At 40.2% G+C, this 19,438-nt stretch overlaps 5 protein-coding genes and 1 non-coding gene across 6 annotated transcripts; all 6 read left to right on the top strand.

The window, feature by feature from the left end:
• The first annotated feature begins 974 nt into the window (after positions 1-974).
• Positions 975-1,964, top strand: LOC137746958 (uncharacterized). The gene has a single exon (XM_068486963.1). The coding sequence runs from the start codon at positions 975-977 to the stop codon at positions 1,962-1,964; it is 990 nt and encodes a 329-aa protein (XP_068343064.1).
• A 2,878-nt stretch (positions 1,965-4,842) lies between these two features.
• Positions 4,843-6,388, top strand: LOC137710678 (protein BRASSINAZOLE-RESISTANT 1-like). Its single transcript, XM_068449779.1, has 2 exons — positions 4,843-5,303; positions 5,441-6,388. Exons 1-2 carry the CDS (start codon positions 5,061-5,063, stop codon positions 6,083-6,085), a joined length of 888 nt encoding a protein of 295 aa, XP_068305880.1. The 5' UTR covers positions 4,843-5,060; the 3' UTR covers positions 6,086-6,388.
• A 1,685-nt stretch (positions 6,389-8,073) lies between these two features.
• LOC137746915 (uncharacterized) lies at positions 8,074-11,780 on the top strand. Its single transcript, XM_068486929.1, has 5 exons — positions 8,074-8,182; positions 8,473-8,534; positions 8,640-10,640; positions 10,756-10,825; positions 11,055-11,780. Exons 1-5 carry the CDS (start codon positions 8,074-8,076, stop codon positions 11,675-11,677), a joined length of 2,865 nt encoding a protein of 954 aa, XP_068343030.1. The 3' UTR covers positions 11,678-11,780.
• Positions 11,781-14,061: 2,281 nt separating this feature from the next.
• Positions 14,062-16,221, top strand: LOC137746859 (glucan endo-1,3-beta-D-glucosidase-like; the record flags this gene model as incomplete). Its single annotated transcript, XM_068486879.1, has 4 exons — positions 14,062-14,733; positions 14,926-15,249; positions 15,517-15,826; positions 15,897-16,221. Coding segments are annotated over 4 exons (1,344 nt in total), but the record flags the coding sequence as incomplete, so codon positions are not given.
• Positions 16,222-16,686: 465 nt separating this feature from the next.
• On the top strand, positions 16,687-18,758 carry LOC137726537 (protein LIKE COV 1-like). The gene is made up of 6 exons (XM_068465505.1): positions 16,687-16,858; positions 17,177-17,229; positions 17,649-17,758; positions 18,059-18,226; positions 18,308-18,532; positions 18,634-18,758. Exons 1-6 carry the CDS (start codon positions 16,712-16,714, stop codon positions 18,738-18,740), a joined length of 810 nt encoding a protein of 269 aa, XP_068321606.1. The 5' UTR covers positions 16,687-16,711; the 3' UTR covers positions 18,741-18,758.
• Positions 18,759-19,252: 494 nt separating this feature from the next.
• On the top strand, positions 19,253-19,324 carry TRNAE-UUC (transfer RNA glutamic acid (anticodon UUC)). The gene has a single exon. It is a non-coding gene; the product is annotated as a tRNA-Glu (tRNA).
• The last annotated feature ends 114 nt before the right edge of the window (positions 19,325-19,438 follow it).

Here is a 19,438-nt window from a genome sequence, read left to right as displayed (position 1 = left end):
TACTGCCCATAATTAAGGCAGATTGAGGACTAAATAAGGAAGTAAATCACTAAAGAATAATATACAATGTTTGACCTAATCAATCCAAGATATCCTCTTTAACAGTCATCAACTCAGCGTTTCAACTAGATGCAAGTTCTTTCCCAAAAAATACCAGAATACAATTAGTTTTTTAGCGTTTTTGGTCTACTACTTGGAATTTTGGATTGAGCTTAGTGGACTGGGCGTTAAATATTAGAACTCAAAAGCCCATTTCCTTTCTTTGTTCTCTTGGTCCAACCCAAATCCCCTTGCAGAGAGCAAAATAGAAAAACCCACTGTCCAGAAAAGTGCCAGGATAATGAGAAATTTTTAGTTGTATAATCAAACATCCACGCGGCAAAAAGTGTTTCTTTCTCAGATAAGACCAAAGGTGATCAAGGAGGAACTAATATAAATACATTTCTGCGTGTTCCACAGGCCCGGTTTGTACCCTGAAGCAGAATGGGTGTTCTTGTTGATGGTACCATTAATATTCAAACATGCAGAGACCTCTTCGAGTTATGTTGACATACTAACGCATATCAAGAATGCGTTTGTTGCTCACTCAAGCTTCTATTGCCCGCAAGCTCAGAATGATGAACTCCATAGTAAGAAGAATGGGCAGATTTAACTATAGAAACAAGTGTCACTCCAAATTCAAGCAGGTCTGCAGCGGTAGCACGTGGTCCAATCAACTTCCGAAAGATATTATGCAATTGATTATACAACGACTATGTGTAACAGATTACCGTTGATGTGCTGCAGTATGCCAATCTTGGCGAGAAATTGTTAAAAGCAATGTTCAATCACCGCGGCTTGAAGTTCCATGGCTTATGCTATGTTCTCATCCCTTTTCTAACTGAGATCATTCCGCCTTAAGTCCAAGAGATTGGAAAGCTCATAAATTTCTACGACCATCGCCAGATCCCATATTTTATTGTACAATGAATAGAATGGATTGCGTTGGGTCGATTGAAGGATGGCTGATCATGATGGACCGTGCTTTGCGGCGTTCGGAGGGTTTTATGAAGCCCAGGTCATTATACTTATTGAATCCTGAGAACCCTAGGTTTAAAATTGACTTCTTCTTCTTCAATCCAATATCTGGTGACCGAGTGATGTTACCGTCGTCCAAATCCACCATTCCATGCCACTGCAGTAATGGGCCTGGATTTACCATTCTGAAATTAGACGCCTCTTCAGTACCAACAACAAGGAGGAGCCGGGAGCCCTCTTTTGTGGCAAGTCTCTGCAAAGGCGGTCATATAGCTTTTTGTATAACCGATAAATCATGGACCTCCATTGATGATCTGCGGGTAAACTTTTTTCAAGATATAGTCATAATGGGCGGGAAATTATATGCCGCAACAAGCCATGCATCCCAGTTTGTGAATGTATTTGACATATTCCACGATGCCAGTGTCAATGGCGGCCCTCCTAGCTCTCCTAGCTATAGCGTTGCTAACTTGATTACCCTTGATCCCTACCCACTTCCGTCCTACCCACTTCCTTCTATTGATGTTACGACATGGTGTGGAATTACATCACGAATAACACATTATTACAATGGCCGTGATTTCATTTACCTAGCAAAAGATTATGCATCTATGGAGCTGTTTATGATTTTTCATAAGGTAGATTTTGGCTTTCCAACATCTTCTCTATGCGCCAGTTTTATGATTGATGTCGTGGGTGCTAATTACCACCCTCCACCCACGACTAAAGGATTTCGAGTGTTGAAACTGGAGCGCGATGGTATCAATGGAGGTTCACGATGGGTACAGGTTTTTGATCCTGGTGATCGGATATTGTTTTTGAGCAGGGCTAGCCACAAAGTTATCTCTACCAAGTATAATGAGCTCAGTTATTATCCCCATGGTGAGAAGCTTGAAAGAAACTGCATCTATTTTGCTTTTGACTATCCTTATTCTGCATCACCGTGAAGCGGACGTGATTTTGGTGTGTTTTCCTTGTCAGACAATAGTATTAGACTTTTCAGTTTTCCCGACAGTTATTCCGGTGTATGGTTCACCCCAAATCGTTGTTAGCTTAGTTAAGTTGCCGGATGTGCTTTTTTATTTAGCAAGTTAATTTACTTTTGCTGTTGCTTAGTCATCTATTTTCGTCCAGGTTGTATCAGAGATGCATAGCTTTATCGGGAATAATATTCAAGAGATGTAGGTCACTCCTTACGGCTTACATGTTTCGCCAAGCGTAGTAAAAAATTGTTAACCTATGCCCTCATGCAATTGATGAAGGTCTTTCTTGCTTCGTTCTTTTTTTTCTTTTTGGGTGAACCCTTACTTCGTTCGTTTGATTTCTTTCAAAAATGGTGTAATTTGGAATGGTATGATATGATACTAGCTAACCTATAGAATTCCTACATCCGGTCTCTTAAGTAGCATGCATGTATCATATGTCGGTTAGGACAATTTCTCAATACAGTATCCTTACTCTTTAATATCGGGGTTTTATTTTTTCTCCCCATATATCATAGTAGATGACACTATAGTTTAAAAAATGTTTCAACCATGCAAACTTATACATAACTCTTATATAAGTGGGATATGTAATATGTGTATGAGAGAATTCGGGCTCCAAATGATAAATATGAGTGGGCAAGATATCAACCTAACTCAACCCAACCCAATAAATGATCGGATTGAAATTGGACTGGGTATGGATGGATTTTTTCCTTAAATTCTAACATGTCTGATCGGATTTCAAATCAAGTTGGGCATTGACGGATTCAAGTTGACCAAGAGTGTATTTAATCATTGACACCCTGATTTTTTACCATGCCCGTTTCAACATGCACGTAACCTATGGCTATATGACGTGACAATGCGTACACACAGTATACAACAAGGCAGTAGGAACCAGTAGGTATGTAAAATGCAAGGGCTTGCAAACCATGTCCTTTTATTTGGGCTGGTATTGGCCTGGAGACGTAGCTTGTCAACAGTGATCTCCTCATATTCGGATTTTCGGCTGCAAACCACGGCGTTGTTTAACGCGAAGAGGTTCTGCGATCGGAGAAGGTATGTGTATCTGCTTCCCGTATTTGCTCTTGATCCTTCTGCCCATCGCGAGAGAGAGAGCGTGTTGGCTAGTCTTGGGTCTGATCAGGAGTTTGTTAAGTGCTTGGAGTGCTCCGAGAGAGGGCTTAAAGTCGGGGGGCTTGATGGGTAAGCGCACGTTTGAATTGAGAGGAACGAGTTTTGAGCTAGGCATTTTGTCGAACAACAATGAGTCCATCGTCCATGGTCGAATCTGAAATTAGTGAAGAAATTAAGGTTCTTCCGGAGAACCCTGGTGGCGGTCATTGGAATTCTGAACCCAAAAATGAAATTAGAATTAGCATGCCAGTAATAAAGAAATTAAGGGTTTGTTTGCTACTATACTTGAATTCAACTTTTTAAGCTCAAAAACAATTTTCAAGTTTTAGGCCTTAAAAACCTTGTTTGGTAGGACTATTTTCAAAAAATGAACTCAAGACTAACTCAAAAATATAATCTATTATCTATAAACATAAAAAGTAAGTTTTTAGAGTTTTTAAACTTAAACCCACTTATTTCTTTTCTCTCACTCCTTCCCTCTCACTCCAATCTCTCTCTTTTCTTCTCTCTCTCCACTTTTTTTTTTTTACCTTTTTCGTCTCTCCTCTAATCTATTCTCTTCATTCTTTCGGCTCTTTCTCTCACTTCTCTTTCTCTCTATCTCGTTCGATCCTCTCTCTTCTTTCTCTTTTCTTCAATCAACTCTTACTTTCTTTCCTCCTCTCTCCTCTTTCTCCCTATCATGCGACCTCCTATTTTTAGATTTCTTTGTCTAGTTTAAGTTGTAAGATTTAAAAAATTTAAATCGCAAACCAAACAAGTTTTTGAGTCTTAAGGAAAATTGTTTTTAAGAAAAGTTCTTAAGATATGTTTTGAAAAATGATAAAAAAAATTCAAATATGATACCAAACAGACCCTAAGCTTCTTCCGGAGTTTCTCTCCTAAGCCTTCCCGTCTAATGGTGAGAAAATCTATAAGACTGAAATGAACCCAATTCCAATCATTTACAATCTTAGCCACCAAATGGGACCTAAATGACACAATAACCATTACATGCACGAGTTAATATTTTTTTCATTTGTTGTCTCAAAAACTTGTGAAAACATAAGAGAAACTTAAGAGAATCGGGACTACAAAGTGGCAGTATTCCAAGCCTCTCATGTACCACTCCACTGTGCATTTTGGTTTCATAGAATTATAGCCCAAACATTAGTTAGAAATGATTTTTTTACACAAATTAAGCTATTTTTGAGCTTTTATACCTTTAACCTCTCCATTAAAGATGACATTAGCGTTCCACCTAGATGCAAACTCTTCCCCAAAAAATGTAAGAATACAATCATTTTTTTAGCGTGTTTGGTCTATTACTTGGAATTTTGGGTTGGGCTTAATGGACTTGTTAAACATTAAGCCCATTTCCTTTCCTCCTTCTCATGGTGCAACCCAAATTCCCATGCAGAGAACAAAACAGAAAAACCCAGTGTCCAGAAAAGTGGGTCCCATTTAGGTCCCACTAAAATGGCTGGAAACGCGGGAGAATTATTAGTTTGGCAGGAAAATAAACAGTTATATAATCAACATCCACGCGGCGAAAAGAATTCCTTTCTCACACTCTCGCATCAGAGAATCAATCGCCTGCAATGAGAAACACATACGTAAGGTAGGTCCTCAATCACCGACTGTAAATATTCCACGACCCTAATCTTACGGTCCTTGATGAAAGAACTGTAAACAAGTAGGTTCTTGAGTGCAGCCGCGATGCGTGCTATCACTTCTCCATCTTCATCTTTATTTCTGCTAACACTGAGAAAGGGGACGGAGAAGAAGGAGTGAAAGATTCTTCCACACAAACCAGCGAAAAAGCGAAAGCGCATTCCTCGTGATTCTGCATAGCTTAAATCCCCTGCGACGCACCTGAGCTCGACTATTTGCAATCTCTGCGACCGAGAGAGAGGTAGAGGGAGCTAATTGGTTCGGAGAATGACGTCGGATGGGGCAACGTCAGCGGCGACGACCGCGCGGAGGAAGCCGTCGTGGCGGGAGAGGGAGAACAACCGGCGGAGAGAGAGGAGGAGGAGAGCCATCGCGGCGAAGATATTCACGGGCCTCCGAGCTCAGGGCAACTTCAACTTGCCCAAGCACTGCGACAACAACGAGGTCCTCAAAGCTCTCTGCCTCCAGGCCGGCTGGACCGTCGAGGTCGACGGCACCACCTACCGAAAGGTCGCCGTTCTTTAATTATTCCAAATCCTTATTTAATTTATAATTAATTAATTACTTATTTTTCAATTACTCGTAGCTTAGATCCATGGAAAATTATGATAAATTCAATTAATTGGATAGTGTTTGTTGTTGTACAGGGATTGAAGCCAATTCAAACTGATACGCCGGGCGCATCAACCAAGATCAGCCCGTACTCTTCGCTAAATCCGAGTCCAATCCCGTCCTACCAAGTCAGTCCTTCGTCTTCGTCCTATCCCAGTCCCACCCGTTTCGATGCCAGCACTAATTCATCCAATCCCATCCACCATCCCCGTTCTGCAATCCCATCATCTCTTCCTCCCCTGCGAATTTCCAACAGTGCCCCTGTAACCCCGCCGCTCTCCTCCCCGACCTCCAAACGCCCCAACCCAATTCCCAACTGGGACTCCATCGCTAAACAGTCCATGGGCTCTTTCGATTACCCGTTTTACGCCATCTCCGCTCCGGCGAGCCCGACCCGCCACCACTATACTCATCCTCCAGCTGCCACTATCCCGGAATGTGACGAGTCCGATACTTCCACTGCCGATTCCAGCCAATGGGTTTGCTTCCAGAGATTTGCTCCTTCTCTGTCGGCAATGCCGGCCTCTCCGACCCTCAATCTTGTGAAGCCTGTTTTCCCTCACCAGAATATTCCCGTGGATCAAATTCCGGACGTAAAGCCGTGGATCGGAGAGAAGATTCACGAGGTGGGACTGGATGACTTGGAGCTCACGCTTGGAAATGGTAAGGCTCGGATTTAATCCAATCCCGAATTCGGGATTGGCGATCTGCCACAACCTTTTCTGGGTCAATCTGCATATCTCGAACCATACATGTTATTTGCAAAATTTAAATTTATTTTATTTTAAAAAAAAATTCCATTCGAATTTAGTTGGGATGTTTTAATTTAGATATTGGCATTGTTGTGTATCGTTTTTCTTGTTCATATGCACCAGTTCTTTTTATTTTATTTTTTGTATTATATTATCTTATTTTGTAGACTCAAGAAATGACAGTTCAATGGGAATGTTGTACATTGGAAATTTTACTTGTCTACTTATTTATGCATACATTATACAACATTTGTATTTTTCTTTTTGTAGAAGTATTTAGGTGTGCACCACGCGATGCCGTATGAGAACGTGAAAACACATGACATTGCGTTACATTTGGGATGCCATCGTAGTGTAGCTGAGTGTAGGTAACTCATTTGGGATGTTATAGCAGACTTTTACTAGATGAGGGGAAGTCATTCAATAATCCTGCTTTGTATAGAAGCATAGTTGGTGCCTTGCAATATTTAGTAATAACCAGACCTAATATTGTTTTTTTTGTGTGCACCAAGTCTGCCAATTTATGCACTCTCGAATGGAGTCTCAATTCATCGTTCTGTCTCGTGGTATTAGTCATCTCTAAAAGCTTTAAGTGATGCATTCTTGGCTGGTGACTCAAATGATAGGAGATCAAGTACACGATTAGTGGTACTTTTTGGGAATAAACACTATTTCTTGGTTATCTAAGGGCATCACCACCTGCTTAGGAGGGCAAGGGCACCGCAAAGGCAAGGACAATGAAATTTTTCTTACTATTCATTTTAAATAGTAATTGTCTTTGTGTAAGTCTACCCGTTTGAAAAAAGAAAAGGCAATGACAAGGGCGATTACTTTCACAAATGTATTTCTTTTAATATTTTATGCCTTGTAAGCATATTTAGTTAAAAATAATTACCTAAAACAAAAATAAAGGCAAACGAAGAAGGTGGTTGAACTTAATGAAGAAGATGGTCGAACTTCGTAAGTTTCTTAGTGTGTAGTATTTTAAACGTCTTGTTAAAAGACGTTGGTTTTTTTATTTTTTATTTTTTTATGTTGGAAATCCAACTTTCCAGATCCAATGGTTTGCACACTTTGCAAGGCGCTATGCTGTGTTGAAAGGAGAAGGGGGGGGGGGGTATCACGTGACGTGGGTGTGGCCCTCCCATTCCCTTCAGCTAATTCAAATGACACAAGCCTGTGCAACAATTGTAAGGGCAATTGAAAGGGCGCCCTTGGCCCAATTGCCCTATCATTTTTTTGATTGGTGGAAAGTATTTTTTTGGGTTGGAGGCAATTCAATCCAATTGCAGAGGCAACTGGAACCGGTGGAGATACTCCAATAGGCAGTAAACAGTGTCAAGGTCTTGTAGAGAGGTTGAGCATAGGGCCCTTTCAACTAATGCTGCACAATGAGTGTGGATTCAGCAATTATGTATTTCTTCTAACGAGGACCCTTTAATCAATTAAGTCAATTAGCTTGAGAAATTTGCATGCGTGTTTCTTGGTTATTATCAGTACGTCTTGATTTGGCTTCCACTAATCATGGATTTAAGGCTTTAAGCCATACATAAAAACAGGAAAAAGTTAATGAAACAGAGAGCTTGAAAGCGAGGGCCCATTGAAAAATCCTCAGCCTTTGCTTAGATTGGAATATAAGTTGGTCACTCACACGACCACAGCGGTATAGGTAACGGAGTTGAGAGTAAGAGAGAGAAAGCTGAGAGAGAGAGAAGAGAGAGACTTGGGACTTGCCACCGAAACCAAACTTTGAAAGGATCCCTCGATCCACCCACAAATTATGTAAACTGAGCTTCCCTTCTCTCCTCTCTATTTTTTTTTTTTTTTTTGTCATTAAATTTAATGCGCCCCAACAGAGTCTTCCAATTTCTTGCTGAAACATATGATGTAGCTGCGAGCTGAACTGCAAGCACAGCATGGCAAAGAGATCGGATTTTGCGCAGAAGCTGCTGGACGATCTTCGCGTCCGCAAGGAGAAAATGGGTGCGCCTCAGAGTTCAAACCGTTGGAATTCAATGGCAATAGGTAAGTTTCTAATCTAAGTTGTCTACCATATTGAAAGTTTATTGATCTCACTGATTAGTCCTTAATGTGGAAAATGTTTAATTAATTGTTCATCACTATCAAAGAGCACGAATAAAGGCTGCAGTTAAAGCAGCAACAAGTGTAGAAATTTAACCACAAAAATAATTCTCAAGGAAACAATCCAGTTACGTGTCCTTTTTATTGCAAGTAATCATGGGTAAAAAAAGTCGATGCAAGGTAAAAAAGATTGATCGAAATAAAGTTTATGTTTTTTTCATGCCTTCATCCAGATGCATATGCTTGTTCCAAGCAGAATTATAGAGGAAGAGCGGATGTAAGCACCAATGGACCTGTAAGTAATCTTACGTGAAATTGTTGTAATTAGATGAGAAATCAGGACTGAATGAACTTCGTTAATTTGGTCCAAATATTTTTCTTTTCTTTCCAACTACTGCAGATTGGCTCCGGAGGAAGTAGCAGAACACCGATTGTTCAAGAGGGTTCGAATCAGATTGTTGCTTATGGGAGAGGAGGTAGGAGCTGGGAACAAATGGGAGATTTTTCCAGGGCCTTGGCCTTTGCACTTGAAAATCCAGGAAAGCTCGGGAAAGCGGATACATCTAGCAGAAGTTCAATGCTAGGATTTTTTAATCAAATTGGGAGGGGAGCCGTGGAGTTCAGCAAGATGGAAGGAAAAGCTAGCGCGAATAGGGACTTCGGTTCAAGTAACCATTTTCCTAACCTTTCTCATCACCATATCGAAGAAATATCGAGAGGAGCACATAAATTGAATCAGATCCTAGAGGCCTGCTCGAATGGACTTAATGTTGATAGATTTTCAATAGAAGTTGGGAAGGAGTTAGTGAAAGAGGCAATGGATTTGGAAGAGTCCTTGAGAATGCTTGTAAACCTGCAGGAAACTTCTGAATACATAGTCGCCTCTCAGAGGAAAAATGGGATCACATTGCTAGATGAGGATGAAGATGAGGAAGATAATGCTGTCAAAATGGCTGAGGAAAAGCAAATTGATCTGCCAAGCTTCTCCTTTGACAAGGGTTCGAGACACGGGCGTAAAAATCAAGAAGTTGGAAGGCCGGGGTTCGGGCAGAAGGTGACTGCAGCTCCAACTTACACTACAGAAGGTAGTAGCTTAAACAGCGAAAAGCAAGGGAAAATAACCTCCTCAACATCAGTTTCTCAGAGGCAATCAGTCAGCTATACCGCAGGTGTCAAGAATCCATCAACAGAACAGAAAGAGTCTAAACCAAAAAAGGAGAGGATTCCAAATGTAATTACAAAACTAATGGGGCTGAATGAGCTTCCAAAGAACGAAAACTTGAAGCACACCGTGGAGGAAGACTTGAGTTCCAAGTCAAAAAGAGAAAGGCACGTGATAGAGCAAACAACAAACGAAAGCAGTAAGATTTCTTGGGTTAAGACTATGGATCCGTTGATGCAGAATACGACGTTTGTTTCGCAAGCAGGAAAAAGCATGCTTGCCAATAATATCAGCCTTGGGGTAGTTGTTCATGATCCGGAAGAATTTAAACCCGTGGCGATATCAGGAAATGCAACCATCAAATTAGATAAGCACCAAAAACCTACTCAGACCTTCAAACAGGATAAACCTGTGATGCAAGCAAAACCAGGGTTCAAGGAAATTCGGGTTCCAGTGGAAAAGCAAAATGGGAACAACGTTCTCCCAAGAAATCAGCAGCATAAGTCCCCATATAATGTTGAACTCCAGCAGCAATCCATGGCTTTCAAATCTGAGTCACCGAAAGAAAAGCGCAGCCGGAAGACAAAGGAGCAGCAGATTCCACAACCCAAGTTGGTGACGAAAAAGCAACGAAGAAGCGAAATGATATCAAGAAGTAAGTCAAAAGGGGCAGTAGATATGCAAAAGAAGCAGACACTTGCAGAGCTAGCTAGGGTAAATAAGAAAATCGCTAGAGAAGCCGCTGCAACAGTGCAATCCACAAGAGTTCCAAATGGCAAATATCATGAAAATCTGGTCAGAAGCAAAAGTTCCGCTGACTTGAATTTCAACAAGAAAGATTCTTCACCAAACTCCTCGGATCCTCAACCAGCAAAAGAAAATTTTGGCACTCTACCGGCTATGGAGGAGAGATCAGTTCATGCAGCACCACCACTGCAGAAGGCAAAATCTAGAAGAGTGAATAAAAGTGAAATGCCTCGAAGAATCGATGAAGTGGCAACCAGAAGCCATGAAAAACGTGGTAGTCACAATGCAACAGAAAAAGTTCGAGCCAGCAGGCTAAAACAAGCTGAGCCACGCATCGTCAAGTCCAACAAGTCAACGGCAAGCATTCAACCATTAGATTCAGCGCAAAACCTACATAAAGAAGCAGAGCTGGAGGCTCCCATTTTGTACGATCCCAATGAAGTTGAAATTCGAAGCCTCGAAAAATCACAAACTCTACTTCCAAAGGAAAGTGTATGTCCATCTTTACGATAACTTTCCGAATAAAAGATACTTCTTCAGTTGCAAACTTTTGTCTAATTCGAAATAGGCTGGTAACTGACTTAAGCTTTTTTTGTATGTTATGCAGGATGATCAGCAAGATCAAGCACCTGCTTTCGGAGATGATGAGTGCATAACTGCATCAATTACAATTAATGGTAAGTAGAACCTCTTTCAATTCAACTTCCCTTCTTACAAGAGAAAAACTTCTCTGCAACGGGGAATGTCACTGTGGCAGTATCTCAAGCCAATCACTGCAATGTGGGGAAGTTAAAAGTATGACAATGTGTTAGTGGCTTGAAATACAAGCCACGGTGGCATCTTGTTGCAGGTAAGTTTTCTTGTCTTCCACAAAATGCGAACTCATTAAGTTTCTAAAAGTTGCAGGAAACCATGACATTTGTTATGCAGAAGTATTGGAGCACCATAAAGCACTCAACCTGAGAAAACAAGAGCCACAGACAGAAAATGAAAACCACCTGAAGCAGGTAGTGATCAAGAGCCATCATTTCCTCAACACAGCAGAAGCACTTTTCGAGCTCGACATCCCTTTCAGCATTCTTCACGACAGCGGCCACGACTGCAACCCAGATGTAGACAGCAAGCTCACATTAGACTGTGCCTACGAAGTAATGAAACGAAAAGGGATAAGGCACGAGCTCAATGTTCATCATAAATGCGAAAAGATATCAATAAGTTTTGTCAAAATACGGTCCTTGAATGAGCTGGTTAGGCAACTGCATAAAGATTTCGAGACTCTGAAGTTCTACGGGAGAAAAGGAAAATATGAATGTGAGGCGGAAGAGTATCTGCCGAAAATGCTGGAAAGCGATATGCATAGCTGGGAGCCGGACGTGAATTGCATGTGGGATATGGGTTGGGATAAAACTATGTTTGCAGTTGTTGAAGTAGATGAAGTCGTGAAGGATTTGGAGAGGCTTGTGCTCAGTGGACTTGTAGATGAGCTTACCAGAGACCTCTTTCGCACGGGTTTTTCAGCGATACATTAACCTGGTGAATAAGAAATTCATATTTGGGTTTGCAGGAGATGAATAATGTAACATCTATGCTTTTAATTATGCATTTTTGACTTCTTTTCTGTACCAGTTAGCTACCAACAAATTGATCTTCATTTGTTCGCTCTGAGACCAGAATCCAAGGGCTAAACGAACAATTGTATTAGGCCATAACTGCCATCCGGTCCAAAAAAATTATGCGATTTTGATTGGCTTTGTCTAGTGCTACGAATTTATGAAGCTCTTGCGCAAGTTATCGGTAAACTATTAAGCCCAAGTTCCGCAAGGGTGAAAGCTCCACATGAACCCGTACCGGTTACTTTTGTTGCTCTACTTGTCCGGTTAACATCATCGCCATGCTCCGCTTGCTCTTGCTCCACCCGAACTGGAATTTCTTTCATGAACCGTTTAATTAAAGCCTTCGAGAAGTGGTAAGCAGAAAGCTTAATTTTGAATGTTCGAAATCTTGTTTCCTTTCCATTATTCTTAGCATTATTCAAAAGGTTACTTGCGCGCCAATTATACCCAACTTCTCAAAGTCAGCTTACCTTTGTGCGTTTGTTGCTCCTCAAGTGACCAAATTAATATTCTACTAATATATGAGAAGCACTTTTTCTCACAGTGCTTTATTTGGCAAATGCCTTGCTTCATTTATGTTGCTCAAAGTTCTTTTAAGCTAGAAATGTCGTCACTTTCTAAAACGAAGTGCTTCTTTCTTAGTAAGGAAGAAAATTTCGCTTTGTGTAATGTGGCTGATATTGATTTTGGTAGACCGTAGATTAACAAAAGTGCTTTTTTTTCTTCCGTTCTTCTTCTAATGAGATAAAATGGTTTTGGGTTTAGATTTTGTTGTTCTTTTGACTGATTATAAAAAATCAATGTTTGTTGTTGTCATTACATATGTGCTAAGATGCTCTTTCTCAGTAAAAAAAAAAAAAGTTAAAAATATAGAAATGTTAAAATATATATTTAGATATATTTTTTTAATTTAAAAAAAAAATTAAAGACGTTAAAATCACATGTAGACGAGATTTAAACAAAAAATAACAAAAATTTGTTTTGTTAAACAGTCTTTCATCCTCTTTAGGTTGACAAAAATGGTTATATTTATATATACTGTAGATTTAGATAAAAGAAAATTTAACCCAAAAAAAAAAAAAAAAGGTTCAATTATCTTTAAATTTAGGTTTTAAATCATTGATTACAAGTGTTCAAATACGAATTATAATAGATTTTGCTTGAAAAAATATATCTTGAAGAATATGAATATGATCGTTGGTTGTGATGATAAGAAAAATAAAAGAAAAATTAACAAAATTGTACAAAAATGATTCAAATTCTTAGGGTGCCAGAAAGTCGAGCATGACTTTTCGACTTTCTAGCACCTTCAAATATTTGAATCATTTTTGTGCATTTTTCTTTTATTTCTCTTACCACTATTACAAACTATCATATTTATGTTCTACAAAATATATTTTTCCATGCATGAAGCCCAACTCATTTTCTGAGTACCAGGAAGTTCACCTCGTTTTGCGTACGTGGAGCCTACCTCGTCTTGTGCGTCTGGGTTCACCTTGTTCTGCATGTGAGTGTCCGCAGCATTTTGGGTGCCCGAAGCCCCCTCATTTTTCTGTCCATGGAGCCCGCACGCGTTTTGGCGTGCACGAAGCGAGCCTTGTTTTGCATGAGTCGAGCCCTTTAACACCCATGTGTTTTGAAAAAAATGCAAATTTTTTATTTTCGCAAAATATTTTTTTCTGAGCATTAAGTTAAAATTTTTAAGGAATTTGGAAGCAGTTTTACGATTTGTTTAGCAATAAATATATATTTAATAGAATATTTATGTCGAAACATCGTTATGAAGTGTTATGATTTGGAGTGCAGAAGCTTGATCATAGAGAACTAGATTTGTAATTCGTAGCATGTTCATAGAACATAGTTTTGGAGCTGACTCACCCAACTGAATTTAAAAGATGAGATGAATTTTCAAGAGCTTGCCAAATTCTTTTCGATAACTGCGCTGAAGTGGCTAGAACTAGACTAATTGTTCTTTATTGGTTTTTTTTTTCCTTCTTCCATGTTACTGAAAAAAATGTTTGCTTTTGTGAAGTCGAAGCCTACCGAAACGTCACTTTACGATTTTGCCCCCAAGTCTTGCAATTTCCTACCTTCTATTAATTTTCTCCCTCCATTCTTTTCACCTTCACAGAAACAGAGCACTCTGTCTTCAGCCATGGCGATTACATTTCTTCATACAGTAGCACTTTTCGTTTTATCCATTAACCTCGCAAGTAAGCTCGTAAAAAATGTTGATTGATTGAATTCTAATATATTTTTCAAAAGAAATAAACCCCATAATTTAATTGCTCTGTTTTTTTAATGCAGATTGCCAATCATTTATCGGGGTAAACTATGGCCAAGTTGCCGACAACCTACCGCCACCGTCGTCCACCGCGAAGCTGCTCCAGTCAACTTCAATCCAGAAGGTTCGGCTTTACGGGTCCGACCCAGCCATAATCAAAGCCCTGGCGAACACCGGCTTGGGTATCGTCATCGGAGCATCGAACGGCGACATCCCTGGTCTCGCATCCGACCCGAGTTTCGCCAAGAGTTGGGTTGGAGCCAACGTGTCCCCTTTCTACCCGGCGAGCAACATCATCCTCATCACCGTCGGCAACGAGGTCTTGACTTACGGCGACCAGGGCCTGATTTCTCAGCTGGTCCCGGCGATTAAGAATGTTCAAGACGCCCTCAATTCCTTGTCTCTTGGCGGGCAAATCAAGGTCTCCACCGTACACTCCATGGCGGTGCTCAAGCATTCCGAGCCGCCGTCCTCCGCAAGGTTCGATCCCGGTTTTGGTGACGTCATGAAGGCGTTGCTTGGGTTTAATAACGCCACCGGTTCGCCTTTCGCTATCAACCCGTACCCGTATTTCGCGTACCGGAGTGACCCGAGACCCGAGACATTGGCTTTTTGCCTATTTCAGCCAAATAATGGGCGGTTCGACTCCAACACAAAGATTAATTACATGAACATGTTCGATGCTCAGGTAAATTATCTCCACCGGTCTTGTCCGGTCCAAGACCGTTATTTATTCATTCCGTTTGTTTCTTTTTACGAACGATATTCAACTTTAAATCAATATACGCTTCAGTGCTAAAAATTCGAATGCATGAGAGCTCATTTGCTCTAGTTAACGTGGCTAACGAACTCAAAAATGTTACCGCCCATTTCTGTATAGGTGGATGCAATAAGATCGGCATTGGACTCTATAGGCTTCAAGGGGGTGGAAATTGTGGTGGCGGAGACCGGGTGGCCGTACAAAGGGGACGACAATGAGGTTGGTCCAAGTGTCCAGAACGCGAAAGCTTATAACGGAAACCTGATTGCGCACCTTCGATCAATGGTTGAGACGCCATTGATGCCGGGAAAGTCTGTGGACACTTACCTCTTTGCACTCTACGATGAGAACTTGAAGCCTGGCCCTGGGTCTGAGAGAGCATTTGGTCTCTTCAAGCCTGACCTCACCATGACTTATGATGTTGGTCTCTCTAAGAGCAGCCAGGTAAAAATCATGATATCGCCATCATCAATTTGTGATTTTATGGTAATTTTGATATGCTGATCCAACCGGTTGTCGATTACCTTCAAACATGTCGACCTTTAGTTGTACTACAAACCCTGACGGACTTTAGCTAGGGCCAATCGAAATTGATTATAGTATCAGCTACTGCATTCCAAAGCCGACGAGTAACAAGTTACAAAGGGACTGACATGTTCTAAATGTTTTTTGTTGCAGTGTTTAAATTTAACTTGATTTATTTTGCTTCAGACCCCTACCACGCCCACCACACCATCCACGCCCCCCACGCCAATGAATCCATCGGGGCCAAAGCCAAAGAAAGGATCATATTGTGTGCCCAAGGCCGGCGTATCAGACTCTCAGTTACAGGCTAATATAGATTATGTTTGTGGACATGGTTTTGATTGCACTCCAATTCAACCCGGAGGGTCTTGTTTTGAACCGAACACAGTAAAATCCCATGCTACTTACGCCATGAATCTCCTATATCAAACCGCTGGCAGAGAACCTTGGAACTGCGATTTCTCGCAAACCGCCACACTCACATCCAACAACCCTAGTAAGTTTTTAATCTTGATCTTTTTTCTTCTTTTCATTTATTAAACTTTGTACCCTTCTGTGTTGCGTAGGCTATGATAGCTGCAACTACCCAGGTGGGAGTAATTAAGATGTATGACGGAACCTGGGAAGACTCAGAAATGTATACGGAGGGATATCAGTTAATCTGCCTCCTGAATATGTATGTTTGCTTAGGATTTAGGATTCTTTGTGAAGAAATGTTTTGTACATTTTGGCAAGTGATTATTACTTATTCTATGAGACAGCTGAAGAGTTTTATGTCATGGTTTGGTGTACTTAAATTTGTACCTCGACGTATTATGTATTTTTGTGATTACGTGTCTGATTTTAATTTTTTATCAACTTATTCCTATTCACATTATGTATCGTTGTGATTTTAACGAGTTATGTTAATATACATGTTATATTTATGGTATGGCAACTCGTTGAGAAGTTCTTTTAAAATGACTGGAAACGTTTTTCTGATGACAGTGCTTTTGAAACTCAAAAGCACTTTCAGTCATTTTAAAAGAACTTTCAAATGAGTCCGATGACCACCGCCGACAACTATTAATAATCCTACGTACTCCTTGGATTCAACATCTCCCTTTCACCAATGTCTTATAGTTTCTTCTTATCTATAACATCAAAGCCTATCTCACATCCTTCAATTCATCCCATAAGAAGTAAAAAAATGTTAAGACTATAATATATAAACGTGATGGGCTTGTTTATTTGGACCCGGTTCAACCCGGGAAATATAAGTAACAACAGCTGAGGAAGCTATGATTGGTTAAATTTGATTTTCAGTTAGTGGTCCGACTTCCGAGCATTCCTGAAAAACAAAGGGAGGCAGAGACGCAGACGCAGACGCAAAGCAACAACAATGGCGACGAGAGGGAGAGAAAGGGATCTCGAGCTCCTCATCCCAGTCGCTGCCGTTTCGGAAAACGGAGGAGATTCCAAATCCTCCTCCCCACCAAACTCCCCACCTCCCACCACCTCCCATTCCCATCATCAAACCGGCCGCGAGGTTTTCGTCCAATTTCATTTTCCTTCTTGCCTTTCCCAATTAGGTCTATAAATATTGCATAATCATATGAATACGGATGAAATGTGAAGATAGATTTTGGTAGTTATGGTTGATCTGTTTTCATATCGAACGATGAAAGTCTAGTATGTCACATTCGCAAATTGGTTTTAGGTTCGACGCTTACATTCTAACATAACTTGAAAATAGTGTGATCTCGTTGTTCATATCCTTGTTTTGTTACTTGTCTAGTGACGTTAGATCAAATATTTTCTCAGAAAGTTGCATGAAATTAAATTCTTTGCTTGTTCTTTTGTATAGGCACTTTCGAAAGTTATTCGGAGCTGGGCTTCAAAGAAGTTTATGACAGGATGGTAACATATTACGTCTTCTAATCCCTCTTAATTCTTAGTCAACACTGTTTAGTTGCTCTGCGGGACTTACTCCGGGTACCTGCCACAACGATCCCTAGTCGCTTAATCCCAATTAAATGATGGGTTAACATTCACAATTTCACATATTATGAAAATGAACGCTTTGTTGGTACTTGGCATCAAGTAAATACTCTAATTTACGGAGGGGGAATTTGAACTTAAGTGCTAGGGTGGGCACTCTGCCCTAACCAACTTACTTAACCCGTATCTACAAACTCAAATATTAGTTAAGTGGTAATTTACTAAAATTTAATATTTCAAAGCAAATTGATTCATAGATTCTCTTGAAATGTATACAAATTACTGTCAAAATCGACATTTTTTGTGATATGTTTCATGATTTGTTTTTTTCTTTGCAGTGTCATTCTTCTTCCAATAGCTATTACGTTCTACATCACATGGGCTTTCATTAAATTTGTTGATGGTTTATTCTCCCCAATCTACAACCACCTAGGAATCAATATTTTCGGTAAGCAGAATTGCTTCTCTATCTTGTAAATTTATCTCCAAAGAGTCGAAGAATTCAAGTTTGTGTTACAAACTCGTCATCATTCGAGTTTTAGCGTGACTTGCGTGGGTTAGTCGACATGGGTAAGTAGGCATAAACTTTGAAGATGTAATCAATCTTCTGTGCAAAGCAAAAGCCTTAACTCCTACCCCGATGAACTCCCATAGGATCTGCAATGTGTTAAGTGGAAGGCTGTTTCATTCATTTTTCGGGGCCTAGTTTACGAAGCAAAACATGTACAATGTTGATGTCAATATGCAGGTCTTGGATTTGCCACCTCCCTCGCCTTCATCTTCTTAGTCGGCGTTTTCATGCAGTCGTGGTTGGGAACTTCTGTTCTTACTCTATGGGAGTGGTTTATTACGAAAATGCCACTTATAAGCTATATCTATGCTGCATCAAAGCAAATTAGCACAGCAATATCACCAGGTACATTGCAAACCATACAATAAATCGTAGTCTAAGTTTCCATGTTCCAGAATTTTCCACTCATTTTACATCACTTTGCAGATCAGAGCATAAACGCCTTCAAGGAAGTGGCGATCATAAGGCATCCAAGAATCGGGGAGTATGCATTAGGGTTTATCACTTCAACAGTTGTTCTTGATCAAAGAAACGTAGCAGAAGAGCTATGCTGCGTTTATGTACCTACTAACCATCTTTATCTGGGAGACATTTTTCTGATCAGTCCCAAGGATATTCTGAGACCAAATCTGTCAGTTGGAGAGGGGATTGGTATGACTTTTTCGTACAGAAATATTTGCAACGTAATGTACTATCTAATTATGTATCTCGCCTTCTCATAGCTGTTTTCATTTGGTTTTCGTTCGCTGCAGAAATTGTCATCTCAGGAGGTCTGTCAATACCGCAACTTTTAACTACGGTGGATGCACAAGTTCTTACACCCAGAAGAGTTCCCCACTTTGAAGAGCCAAAAGTATGATGATACGTTTCTACAATGGTGAGAGATGAGAATGCACTTCTTTGCCTTTTTTTTTAATCTTTTTGCGGTCTTTGGATTGATGGAATGATAGTAAGAACTTATGTTTCATTTTGCAGCAGAAGTTGTCAAACTCAAACAAAGTTTTGCAGAGGAAGTTTAGAGGCTCAAACGCGGCCGGATCGGATCGGGAATGGAGGGAAGTACACCATAGCAGAACTCCGAAATGTAGTGAAAAACCCCTTTAGAAACAAAACTATAAACATGTATACAATGGAAATATACATCTTTTTAAATACCATTTATGATGAATTTTAATTTATAAATGTTTCTTTTTATCTTAGTCCATTTGAGATAATTGTTCCCATTTTATAAAGGCACGATTTTCATGTGGTAAAAGTTGTGAAAAATAAAAATAACTCATAACAAAAGGTGTGAAAAGGTAAGCAGTGGAAGCAAAAGCTTCTCTTTCATATTCTAATAAATATGTTTAGCGAGGAGAGGCAAACAACAAATCCGTTGTCGTCCAGCGGTTAGGATATCTGGCTTTCACCCAGGAGACCCGGGTTCGATTCCCGGCAACGGAACTTTTTTCATTTTTGCATTTTTTTCCCTGTTTTCTATGCAATCGTACTTTGCCACGTGTCCGATCCATCCGAAAAAACAACCACAGTTTCGGCTTTCACGTGACCGAGTCACCG

This window comes from Pyrus communis, chromosome 1, assembly GCF_963583255.1.
Source record: "Pyrus communis chromosome 1, drPyrComm1.1, whole genome shotgun sequence".
Lineage (NCBI taxonomy): Eukaryota > Viridiplantae > Streptophyta > Magnoliopsida > Rosales > Rosaceae > Pyrus > Pyrus communis.
This window is presented reverse-complemented; position numbering and strand designations above follow the sequence as displayed.

Coding starts and splice junctions, on each gene's coding strand:
- LOC137746958 (XM_068486963.1), top strand. CDS start 975: ATGGATTGCGTTGGGTCGATTGAAGGATGGCTGATCATGATGGACCGT.
- LOC137710678 (XM_068449779.1), top strand. CDS start 5,061: ATGACGTCGGATGGGGCAACGTCAGCGGCGACGACCGCGCGGAGGAAG. Junction 5,304..5,440: donor ACGGCACCACCTACCGAAAG/GTCGCCGTTCTT, acceptor GTTGTTGTACAG/GGATTGAAGCCAATTCAAAC.
- LOC137746915 (XM_068486929.1), top strand. CDS start 8,074: ATGGCAAAGAGATCGGATTTTGCGCAGAAGCTGCTGGACGATCTTCGC. Junction 8,183..8,472: donor TTGGAATTCAATGGCAATAG/GTAAGTTTCTAA, acceptor GCCTTCATCCAG/ATGCATATGCTTGTTCCAAG. Junction 8,535..8,639: donor ATGTAAGCACCAATGGACCT/GTAAGTAATCTT, acceptor CAACTACTGCAG/ATTGGCTCCGGAGGAAGTAG.
- LOC137726537 (XM_068465505.1), top strand. CDS start 16,712: ATGGCGACGAGAGGGAGAGAAAGGGATCTCGAGCTCCTCATCCCAGTC. Junction 17,759..18,058: donor CCTAGGAATCAATATTTTCG/GTAAGCAGAATT, acceptor GTCAATATGCAG/GTCTTGGATTTGCCACCTCC. Junction 18,533..18,633: donor GTCAGTTGGAGAGGGGATTG/GTATGACTTTTT, acceptor CGTTCGCTGCAG/AAATTGTCATCTCAGGAGGT.